Source organism: Muntiacus reevesi, chromosome 22, assembly GCF_963930625.1.
Source record: "Muntiacus reevesi chromosome 22, mMunRee1.1, whole genome shotgun sequence".
NCBI classification, from domain to species: Eukaryota; Metazoa; Chordata; class Mammalia; order Artiodactyla; family Cervidae; genus Muntiacus; species Muntiacus reevesi.
The window spans coordinates 22,487,903-22,500,481 of NC_089270.1; the positions used below are offsets into that span (position 1 = coordinate 22,487,903).

The 12,579-nt window shown below is 42.8% G+C and overlaps 2 protein-coding genes across 4 annotated transcripts in view; one reads left to right on the forward strand and one right to left on the reverse strand.

Annotated features, from left to right (window-relative positions):
* Nucleotides 1-3,390, forward strand: part of PAQR3 (progestin and adipoQ receptor family member 3) — a 27,300-nt gene extending 23,910 nt beyond the window's left edge. The window contains exon 8 of one of the 2 annotated variants that reach the window (XR_010660323.1): nucleotides 3,266-3,290. The gene's annotated coding sequence lies outside the window, so the exon portion shown is untranslated. Of the gene's footprint in view, nucleotides 1-3,265 lie in introns of both variants that reach the window. The other variant, XM_065914688.1, reaches the window with a different exon arrangement.
* The window catches only part of BMP2K (BMP2 inducible kinase), a 117,012-nt gene continuing 107,355 nt past the window's right edge, over nucleotides 2,923-12,579 (reverse strand). For both annotated transcript variants that reach the window (XM_065914686.1, XM_065914685.1), the window contains one exon: nucleotides 2,923-4,702. In XM_065914686.1, coding sequence (XP_065770758.1) covers nucleotides 3,297-4,702 — 1,406 coding nt within the window. In that variant the 3' untranslated portion in view covers nucleotides 2,923-3,296. The remainder of the gene's footprint in view (nucleotides 4,703-12,579) is intronic.

Consider the following 12,579-nt stretch of genomic DNA (forward strand, 5'->3'; position numbering starts at 1 on the left):
GAATCACACACACACACACACACACACGGCGGAGGTCACATCAGTGGAAGAATCTCACACACACACACACACACCCTCACACACACTCACACACACACACGGCGGAGGTCACATCAGTGGAAGAATCTCACACACACACACCCTCACACACACTCACACACACACACGGCGGAGGTCACATCAGTGGAAGAATCACACTTTCCTGATGGATACTTCTGAATAAATATTCTAGTCAGTTTCACCCAGCCCACCACCTTTCCTCCTCCACCTGAAACACATATACCAAGCAATTTTGTGTCCTAGCAGAATGTCTTACATTCGTCTCAGGGCCATAGAACCTGGTCTTTTCAACACTTAACATTTTGCTGAAGTGGTAACATTAAAATAATTAAGCAAATGGTCCGTATTTTAAAAGATAATTTAAAACCAAGAAGCATGATTAAAGCTGTTAGGACAGAAATAACTTTGGCCTCAGACTTTTCGCTAGCTTTGTAATATTTCACTTCCCTTTGTGATGTTCAAGTATTACAGGTTTAGAGTTGTGACAACTTTACATGCTAGAGAAGCACAGACGACAACTGATTAATAGAGACATGATTTCTTTTCAGCCTTCCTTCCTTATACAAGAATTGGACCATCACATAACAGAGCCAATCCGAGTGCTGTGTGCCAAATATGCATTAAGCTCTTTCACACGCCTTGGGAGCTTTATTCTCATAATTCTCATAAGGGAATTAGCGGGGCATCAGCTGTGTAGAATGACCTACAGTCTAACAGTAGTGGGAAAACATGATGGGAAATGGAAAGCGACCCTAATCCTATACTCCTTAGGAAAATTCCTCCACTTGAACACAAAGGAATCTCCCCATTTCTATCCTATTGGGTCCCCTATAAGTACTAAATGTTTCCTCTCGGCTGTAATCTCAAGAGGAAGGTCATTGTGATATAACAAACATATGACTGTCAGTATTTTAAACAATGTCAAAGTGTTTCCTTAGAATGTACCCAGCGTTATAAGCCAGAGTGTCTGTCAGTGCCTAAATCATTTAAAGTTACTCTGTATTGAAAACAAGTGTAAGCAAGGCCTTGGTATCTGACAGACTCTAGGTATTTCATATTTACATCCCAAGGGGACCACACTAATTCATCTGTACCCCTTCTAAATTATGAAACTCATGAGGTCTAGCAGAGACAAAGGCTAATACGGACTAAAATAGTCAAAGAAGCATCTTGTGTATACATCAACCAACAGATTTTCATTAACAGATTGTTTGATACAAACCTACTGTAGTTCATGAATTGACTATGTATAATCATCAACTCTTCACTTTTAAAAGAAAGTTTCACTTGAATCTACTTTGTAAAGTTTTAAAGAACATCTACTTGAGCATTTGCATTAGCAATATTAATCAACCTGAGAATCAGAAAGAAAAAACAAGGTGCAAACATAACATTTGCCTTTGGCACAAGGACAAGTAAAACTGGTGCGGCTGGGCTCTAACATGTACGCAGTAATGACTGTCATGACCGATCTGTCTCTGCTACACATCATTCACATATTGCTTCCCTGTTTGTCCACAAATCTGTATCTGATTTAAAACATAGAAGAGAGAAGCAAGAAAACATAGACAGTTAAGTTACAGATATTTTGTTTTTTTCCAAGTTTACAACTATGAAAACAGGCAAATAGCTCATCCCAGCTGGGGCACTATAATTGAGATTCTAATAAGATTACTGATGAAACAGATTTTAATTGGGCTTAAAGCGTTAATTTAAAATACAGCAATCAAGGAGAGTGCCAGCTGATAGGAGTTTCTACCCTTTTCTGTAAATAGCTTTAATGGTTCTACAAACTTCTAAATGTTCACTTGCAAGGCAGGGACAGTTAACTGTAACTTAAAATGGAGACATAGGAGAAACAGACTGTATTCACATTAATGATTTCTACCTTATTAAACAATTTCTATAAAATCTCAAGTTTCTAATTAGGATTTGTGATGTAAAAATCAAAAGGCAATTTGGTAGCTAGGTTCTTTTCACTAAAGACACCATCAGCTGACTAGCAGAGCTGAGATGCTAGCCCCTCATCACCTTGACACCTTACAGCCACTCTCAGATCTCGGGTATTAGTGCAGAGGTACTTGCGGCAGGATGTGCAAGGCCTGCCCATAAGGCTTTGTGGGATTCCTTCTTCTGTCCTCTTTATTAAAACTACTCCACCCTTCAGACCTAACTCCAAAACTGCTGCTCACCAGACGACTTGGGGAATAGTTAGTTGGTGAAGGTGGTTATTTAATAAAGCACATTATTAAATGCAACATGATTTTACATTGTAAACGTCTCAGAAACTCAGGGTTTCAGCTACATATTTTTCCCTAGAATAGTATTTCTCTCTGACCTTTGTCCTCACTCCCAGTTTTTCCAATAATCTGCTTTACTAGAGGCATGATAAAAGTTTTGAGATAGAAGCCATTCAAAGTCAGAACATAAAGTGTTCCTGAAGTACCACTGAGCATTTTTCCTCTCCTCTGTATCATTCCTTTTTTCTCTCTGCTTTTCCACCCATCAGCTAGCTATCTCTAGTTTTTGTTCTAGGCTTCTATGTAATAGTCCATATTAATGGCACTTGTTTTTTTTAATGAAACAGTTTTAGGCACAACAGTCAGTGACTTCTGGCTCCTCTTTGTAGAGAAAGGTGTAAGGACAAAAATCTCTGCACTCTCCGAATAACTTTCTCATTCTTTATGAGAAACTGATATATATATAGATATATCTATATATATATATATCGATATATATATTGATATATATATATATATTTTTTTTTTTTTTTTAACCACGTGGATTAGAAGAGATTTTTTTTTTAAAAATCCACAAATGCAATTTGTGTATATACAAGTAACCTTAGTTTTAAATGCTAGATTCTGGAATGAGCCTGGGACGTGGGCACAAAAGTGACCTTCTGTTATAAAAATAACGCCACAGCTCCCAGCCCCTTTTCGGGGGCCACACGCCTTCCCTAGACTTATGTGCCGTCAGGTGGGTAGCTGAAACCCCAGGTTAGAACCTGCCACCTTCGCTTGCTTTGCGCCTGCGTGAAAGAGACGTGGAGTCATTACCCTGTGCAGATACTTCCTTTTTCTATTTGGTTTATTTAAAAATCGCCTATTCTGATTGACCTGTAAGAATGAATGATATAAAGAGCTATACAAATAAATCTTTCAAATTCATAAAACTATTCATACTTTTTTTTTCTTTGAAACAGGAGTTAATACCACGAGTCCGTCAGAAGTCCTCTACTGTTTGGAAGGAAACGGAGCAGCACCGAAGGGGTCTAATTCGACGGGCTGGGGCTGTTGGGGCTGATGGGAGGCGATGCTCTGCACCACGAGTTCTGTGAAGGGCACGGCCCCAAAGTCATCCATTTTCAGCGCCTCCGCCCCGTGGAAGGAGCCGTGCAGTGAATTCGGCCGCGGCCTCCCGGGCAGCACCGGGTTGTGGTCGGCGCTCAGGCCCTGGTGCGGAGAGTGCCACGGCAGGTCCGGAGGGTGGAAGGGCTTGGCCCCGAAGGGGTCCAACAGACCCTCGTCGGCTTGCAGCACGTGCCCGCGGTCCTTCCCATCGGTCAGGGCCACGCTGATGTTCTCCTTGGAGTCCGAGATGGTCAGGAACTCGTTGCTGCTCTGCGAGTCCCGGCGGCCCACCCTCCTGTGCCGGCGGGCCCGCTCGGGCGTGCGGAAGGCGGGCTTGGCCGGCTTCTTGGCGCCGGTCGGGGTGCCGTGGTGCCGCTTCCCGTTGCTCTTGGCCGCGTCCTGCTTGGTGCGCCTCTGCCGGGAGGACAGTTTCTGCAGGCTGCGCTGCTTGACTTTCTGCTGCGGACTCCCAGTTATCTCCTCGAAGGGCACCAGCCCGAAAAGGTCCTCGCCGCTGTCGCTTTTACTGGCGGACGGAGGGAAGGGCTGGAACGGCGTGGAGCCAAAGACATCCACGCTGGGGGGGCCAGCCGGGGAGGCGTGCGCATCGCGCGCCATCACCTTCTTGCTGAAGGGCGCCTTGGTGAAGACATCGAATTCCTCCTGCTCGAGCCCCGCGGCGGGAAGCCGGCTCTGCGGAGAGAGGTCCTTCAGCTCCCCCTGTCGGGGCTGCTGAGCCCGCGCTGCAAAGAAGGGGACTGCGCCAAAGACATCAAACTCGGGTCTGGGAGCCCCCGCTCCCGCGTCCGAGGGCGTGCGGGCGGGCGTGAGGAGTGCTGCGCTAGGGCCCCGGACCGCTCCCGCGCCGGCTGCGGCCCTGTAGCCCGAGCTCGCGTCGCTGTACTTCGCTTTGGCCTGCTCGTAGTCCGAATCGGAGCTGTGCTTCTCCTCCTCTTCCTCGTCTTCAGAATCCATGAGCAGCGGCCTGTGCCCCAGGTGTTCCGGTTCGGTGTCGTCGTCATTAAAATCTCCTTGTTCCCCCTGGAGAACTTCCTCATCCTCTTGCTCCTCCTCCTCGCTGCTCTTCGGAGAAGGGGGATCGGACTCAAAATCACTCTCGGATTCGTCGTTCCCCTTTTGCACTTGAGCACGTACTAATGAATTCTCTGAGGTTTTCTTTCCAGTCCGGTGGTCTTTAGAGACTGGACTTCCTTTTGTATTCTTGATAGGGTTTGCAGTGCCGTTTTCTTGATTCATGGAGGGATGTTCAATTTTCTTTTCAGGAGAACCTGCCAATTCAAACAAAAATTGTATCATCTCAATGCATCTCAAAAATCATTTGCAGTAAACATCATGTACTAATACAAAGCCTTACAGATCGCTCATATCAGTTCCCTTACAGGAAGACTTATTGGCAGTTCTTGGTCATTAGGCTTGGGGGGGGTGGGCGCGGCGCTGGCGGAAAGCACTTGGTCCTAATTTATGGTTAGGTCCTTCAAGTGCAGACCGACAGATTTGTGTCTCTACCCTACACACCACCTACTCACCACAGGTGGCCACTGACAGCTGTCTTATAGTACCCACAATAGGACTCTGAATATGGTACACAAGCAAATGTTCTTCTCCCAGCTTCAGAATAATATTATCCAGTCAATTGCCCTGCTCAGATCCCCCATTCACCCCAACCTTATGCTTCTATTTTGACTCTGTTATAAAGTTTTCCTATGGAGATCAACAAGCATGAATAGCTTATCTGCTTAGATATGTTTCACTGTACTATTTAAAATTGGCATTCTGGGGTTTTACTGTGAATAAGTATCTTATAGGCTGGATGAACATGAGCACATCCTCATAGCCTGATCCAAGCTGAGGACCAGTTACTGAACTGAGACAGTATCAAGGACATCTGCCTTCCCAAGAGGACACATCTTCCTTTAACTGTCATACCTGTACTAGTAGACCCTGTATTAAAAGCACTCTACCTTAATGAAAATGTTAACTGTCAGTATATTTACTGTATGGTAGATGACAAAAATGCATCAAACACAGTGTTCTCCAATTTCGCTGCTGGATACATACATAGTAAAGATAGAGTATGTTAGTTTATATGAAAATATATGGCCCTCACAATACACTGGTGTACTGAATTGATTTTCCAGAAGTAGTAAACAATTTGAATTGATCCAATCACATATCCATTCATCCCTTCCCCTCTAAGATCAGATATTTTTAAAACAATTAGCTAGGCTTGGTAGTCTTTAGTCATGAAAACTAAATACCTTATGATGGATGGGCTATTACTTTCCCATGATTAAATGGTGGTCCCCATGGCACAGGACACCTCTGAGTTATTTCCTTCTCTTTGAAAGTCAGCACTGTTGTCTTCCTACCTCTCTGACTATTCCCTCTTGTTCAAATTTGTTAGCAACTTCCCTTTCACAAACATCTCCTTAAACACAGATGCTCCCCAGGGTCCTAACCTTGACTGCCTTTCTCCCTCTGTATGTCCTCCCCTGGGTCCTGACTACTTGTATGTTAATCAGCGTTTTACTGTAATGACTGGATCTCTAATAGTTACCATGCATACTCACCTACCCTAGTCACCTAATACTCTTATCATGAATAACTTTACTTTAAACTCAGTAATTTCAAAGGAGATCATCTTTTCTCTTAAAATGTGCTCCTCACCAGTTCCCTCTAAAGTAATGAATAATATCTCCATCTACCGAATTCTGCAAACTAGCAGAAACCATCTTCCCCCTCCCACCAGTGTTTTTAAAATCTCAGGGGTCTGGTCCCTCTTCTCCCTCCCCCAGCTGTGTATCCCACCCTTATCATCTTCACCTAGCAACTCCGCAGGCTCTCAGCTTGCCTGCCTGCCTTCAGTCCCGTGTCCCTCAAGGCAGATCCTCTACACTGTCACCAGAATGACCTTGTTGAAGTACTTATCACGTGGCTACTGCTGAAAACCCTTCAGTGTCTCTCTAAAATCTCCACCCACAGCCCAACACAGAGGCCCTTCTCTACCTGGCTTCTGTCCTCCCGACGCCGTGAGCCTCAAACCCTGATGTCTCCCATGGGTATCCTCATTATAGCCACACCGAAACTCTCCCTGCTCAAATTCAGGAGCTGAACAGATGTGGACAAGGGTTTTGGGGCTCTCTTGCTATCTAAACTGTTAAGGTTTACTCTCAAAAACCAAGGAAATTAATAGATCTGGGGATCAAGGAGCACTGTGCTGTTAGCCTCTCACACGTAACACTGGCCCTCAGCGTGAACGCCCGTCTAGCACTCCACTCCCACCTGACTTGCCCAGGGTACCTGGCTGTATTCTAAAACCTAGCCCATGTCAGAGCCCTTCTGAGGCACCCCTCAGAAAACACCTATATTTGGTCCTCCTGATGAACCTCGTACAAGCCTTAATTGTAGCACCTACTTTAGACACAGGCCTATTTATCATTTACCTCATAGATCATTCCCTAGTGCTGTGCTGAATCAATCAATATATGTTAAGCAAAACAAGTAACTACTGTAAGCTCACAGCTACAGACATACATATCTAATACATTCAGAATGCAATCAAGAAAGCTACAAAGAAAAAGAAACTTCACCTTCAGAATTCTTAGAATCCAGTCACATTTTCTTGATTCAACAAAACATTCTATAGGGTAGTTGGTTATTTAGTTGCTAAGTTATGCCCCACTCTCTGTGACCTCACAGACCATAGGCTGCCAGGCTTCTCTCTGTCCATGGGATTTCCCAGGCAAGAATACTGGAGTGGGCTGTCATTTCCTCCAGGGGATTTTCCTGACCCAGGGATCAAACCCATGTCTCCTGCACTGGCAGGTGGATTCTTGACCACTGAGCCACCAGGGAAGCTCTTTTATGATATGTACTGAGCATAACACTGGTGAATAAAACAAACACGGCCCCTGCCTTCAAGAGTTTCAGAGAGTATGTGAAGTCGCTCAGTCATGTCCGACTCTTTGTGACCCCATGGACTGTAGCCTGCCAGACTCTTCTGCCCATGGGATTCTCCAGGCAAGAACACTGGAGTGGGTTGCCATTTCCTTCTCCAGGGGATCTTCCCGACCCAGGGATCGAACCCGGGTCTCCTGCATTGCAGGCAGACGCTTTAACCTCTGAGCCACCAGGGAAGTGTGACTAGCGCTCTGAAATAAGAGAGCAGAGGTGTTAAGTCGTGGGGCAGGGGGAAGGGTGCATGAAGCTAGGCTGGACAGTTGCCCAAGGCCTCCCTAAGGGGATGACAGTTAAAGACAGTTATGTGAGGAGAAGCCAGCCACCCAAAGGACAGGCAGAGAGGTGCTCCAGTAACAGCTCCAGCATGTGTGAAGACCAAGTCAAGAACGGGGGCGGCTGGCGTGTTTGAAGGACTGAAAATAGATCAGTGTGCTCAGAGCACAGTGATCAAGGGCGATGCTGCTCAAGAGGAGGAGGGAAAGAAAGGGGAAAGGACCAGATCGTGAGGGCCCCTCTAAGGCCACGATGAGAAATCTGGGTTTTGTTCTAAATTCAGTGTGTAATAGGGAACTGTCATGAATTATTTAAAGTGCAATAATCAGATTTAGATTTCAAAAAGATTAAGTGACTGCCATACAGAGAAAAGACTGAAGGGGGTGGCTGCAAAAGTACCGATCAGGGACAGGAAACTGTCATTCAAGTTAGAAGTTGGGCTTCCCTGGGGGCTCAGATGGTAAAGAATCTGCCTGCAACGCAGGAGACTCAGGTTCGATCCTGGGTCAGCAAGATTCCCCTGGAGAAGGAAATGGCAACACATGCCAGTATTCTTGCCTGGGGAATTCCATGAACGAGGAGCCTGGCAGGCTACAGTCCATGGGGTCACAAAGAGTCAGATGCAACTGAGCGACTAACACCAAGTTAGAAGTTATGGTGGCAGGGAAAACAGAAGTGGAAGAATTAGAAATTGGAGAGGAAAACTCTGGATGGATGGTAATGCCTTTAATACAGAGGAAAAGAGGCAAGAATACACTGGGAAGTAGAGGGGATTATCAAGAATTTGGTCTGGACACAAAGCTTGAAGTATCTATGAGACATTTAAGTGTGAGCAAAGTATCTGTGGCTTGAGCACCATGGTTAGTTTCTGGCTGGAGAAAATAGACTAGGGAGGCATCACTATACAGAGAGAGGCACAAGTCTGAAGGAAATCGCTGAGGAAGAGAGTACAAGAAGGGATCCATCACTCGGGTATAAAACATTCAAAAGTCAACAGAGGGACCTGCAATGCAAACAGGAAAGTGCCAGAGAGGAGGACCACAGCCAGCTGAGTGCCATGTCCCCTAAGCTGAGAGAGGAGAGTGTTCCCAGGGGAGGGAACTGACCACAGGGCTGGGTGATGCAAAGAGGTCCAGTAAACTGACAGTGGAAGTGGCCACTGGCTCTAGTCAGCTCACGCAGGTTGCTGACAACCTTGAAGCAGGGAGCGGGGAGGAAACCTAGTGAGGGGGAGAGAAGATGCGGAGATTTCCATCAGTTATACTTAAACACAAACATAATCTTCATGCATTATTCATCTGCCAGTTCCCTGAAACCAGCCAAGAGCTATATGCTGTATCTTTACATATTCATAATAAGCTTATCTTAAATCCTAACAGATTAAAATCAAGTCAAATGCGAATTCTCACTTGACTTCTCCATATAGCAGACTTCTGATATTAAAAAGAAAGTGTGCTTTTAGATTAACCAGAGCATTTATTTTCATGAATTTTCATCTCAAAGCAAAAATGTAATGGTAAAGACTTGCAACCATCCCTCACTATCTTTAGTGGGATAGTCCCTCTAAGAGACATGCTAACATATTACTCCTCAGGCGACTTGCCTACCACAGAGAGCTACAACATGCACCCCTCATTCCTGCTCGTGGACACCTCCAGGAACAGTCCAACATCTTCCCTAAAGTGCAGAATGCTATTCCCATAAGAACCTAACAGTTCTGTGGTCTCAGGCAACTGAGTACACATTAATAATGTAACCCTCCTCACCACCAGCACCACTCATCTGGACAATGCCCATCAAACCAAAGGTGCAGACATGTCGTACACAAAAAGAATGTGAGTTAATGAAACCTAGTTTCCCCCCATTTCCTTCACTACAAACACTTGTATTTACACATTAACACCTATTAAGCTTTATATACAATTCTGCACAAAGCACTCAGGGGAAATGCTGCTCTATTAATTCTCCTGGAAAATTTTCCATTTCTAGGGCACAGAGTTCTGTTCCTAGAAGTCTTCTGGAACATTTAACTCAGGACAGAGGTCCTCCAGCTGACCTCCTTTGGGTATTCTTATATTAATTCTAGTCTTCTAAATTGTTTCCTTTACCCAAATTGCCAACATTGCTTTCCAAAACACATTTGTCACTTTCTACTTCCTACTCTGCCTTTTGTCAGCTTCTCAAAGTTGCATTAATACAGACTGTGTATCTCTTTGTTGTAAAGCGTTATACAGATCTACTTTTTAAATTGTCAGTATGGATATAAATTTGTGGGGATTTCCACTTACCATTTTTAAAGCATCTTTACAGGTTTCAATACAGTCCATTAGTAATTCTGATAGAGATGTAATAAAACATTGTATGTATAACATTTAACTATAAACCTATAGAATGAACCTCTAGGCTGTTTCTAGTTTTTTGGATTTTAAATAGAACTATGATCATGCACTTTTGAGGGGGAGAAAAAAGCCTATTTTTACTAATAATTTCAGTTTATTGATTTACTGTTATTCCTTCTTTATGCATGATTAATTCGCAGCTAATAAAGTTAACCTAGTTAATGGGCTAACTATTAACTACTAAGACCACAGCTAAATCCTCTAATCTGTTCCCTCATACATGAGAGAATACATATTATCATATTACAAGAGAATAATACAATAACAACAGGTTCTACTTATAGGACTATTGTAAAGAAAGGACTTAAAATAGTGCCTGACACAAAAGCACTTGATAAAGTGTTTAACTGTCATCTCCAGGACAAGGCAAAACTCAATAATCTCACACATCATACTCCAACTTCCCACCTACTTTTCTGGACTCAATGGTTGAAGACAGACTTAAATGAGAGGGAAGAATAGGGACAGGATACAAGAGGGTGTAATTCTATGGATAATTCAAGAGTGACTCAGGTCCAAACAAATAACCAGGCAAACAAATGTATATTCACACACCACAAGGGTGCATTTTGGATCCTGGAAACTGTATCTCTGGTTTTTAAATAGCTACAGTTAAAAGCACAATATAGGAAATTGAAAGGAACGCTTTCAAAAAGAACATGAAAAGACACATGCAATGATCTATCCTGGCTTTATGGTTTCAGATTACATTTCTGAAAAGTATGGGCAACTGGGGAAATTTCTGGTTGGTGTAGAGAGACTGGTTTTATTTCTTTTATCGTCACCCCTTCAGAAAGCTAAAACAAGCAATCAAAAATATTTTCCAAATTCCTTTTTTCTCCCATATGGTCATAACCCACCCTGATACTGCTGAAATGTTTCTCTGCTTCTTCATCCTTCCATTCCTTCATAACCTAGTTCGGAGACAAGAGCAGCAACAGGCCTCTCTGCCAGCATCCTAAGAGCAACGCAAATACTAAGCACCACGAAGCCCAAAGTTAAACATAAGTGGTCACTGCTCTGCACCACCCCTTGCTAGGGAAAAGGTAAATTCCAAAGCTGCAAGTTTCAACCATCCCAGATAAGGTTTTACTCTTTACTCTCTGTAACAACAGCCATCTACTTAATTGTCCTCTCTGATGCAAAATGATTAAAAAAAAAAAAAAAGTGAGAAAGAAATGGAAACTGAAGGAGGGAAAGATAAAGCAGAGATTGGGATTGACATGTACACACTACCATATATAAAATAAATAACTAATAACATCTTACTGTATAGCACAGGGAACTCTACTCAGTACTCTGTAATGGTCTTTATGGGCAAAGAATCTAAAGAACAGTAGATGTGTGTACACGCATAACTGATTCACTTTGCTGTGCAGTAGAAAGTAATACAACATTGTAATTCAAATATACTCCAATGAAAATTTTTTAAAATAATTTCGATACATTCTAAGACTTTTAGTCCTGTTCCACAGGCACAAAAGACTCAAAATAAGAATTACCAAGTTATAAAATTGGTTACCAACTGTACAATTTATAGTGCTTTAAAATGTAACTTCATAGCTGAGTGCCATCAACTTTTTCAACCTATTTCTTTGCCTAAACATATTCCTGTAATTTAAAAAATTCAGATATTCCTACTGCTTGCTCTTGGTGCCAGATTGCTTTTTCCAAGTTGTTAGGGCAAATATTACACATTTGATTTGCTATAAAATTTAAATCAGGATTATTTCACTGCTTAAGTTAATTTCCCAAAAGGATAGCCTAAATATGTTGCTTTACAATTCAATATCCCAAACCCTGATAATCCCTTTATTTACTGAGATTTGTATTATTAATGTAAAAATGGCTGGTTTTCAGGTAGGTAGAAGGTGAGTTACAGTATTTTCAATAACCACCAGGAACATGTACTTAAAGCATAAACAAATGTCTACAATGTGTTCAGGATCACATCTCAATTACATTCTTCTCCATTAATGATATTGGTGATACACCATAAAATGTCATATACTGACTAACTTTTATTTTGGGCTCTTAGTAGCACCGTCTTCTTAAACTAAATATAGTAGATTTGCTGGCTTCCAGTCAAGGTGCTTTTTTCTCCACTTTGTGCCTTGGAATTACAAACTGTAAAAATTCCAGCTTTTTGAGTAATCCTCATCTTTTGAGGTTGGGTTTGATTACTGAAAACAGCCAAAATCTAATTGGAGCCAAATCCTGAGAAGAAGGTGAGTGACAAAGGCAGACAACGCAGATGCAGGTAAAGTATGAAGAACAGCAATGACTTTATGAAGTCTAAATTCTTGTGTGGCATATGAACTTGTCTCCTCGGGGAAATTCCATGTATTGGAGGAAAAAAAAACAAACCATGGAAGTCACCGAAGTGTCAACAGAACCAGTACCTATTGACACACATAAATTCTCACTGCTTTATGGCTTAATATACCTCTGTATAAAATGTCAAAACAGTAATTCAAAGCTAACGAAACGGTGCTTCAATTATTTAGTACTAT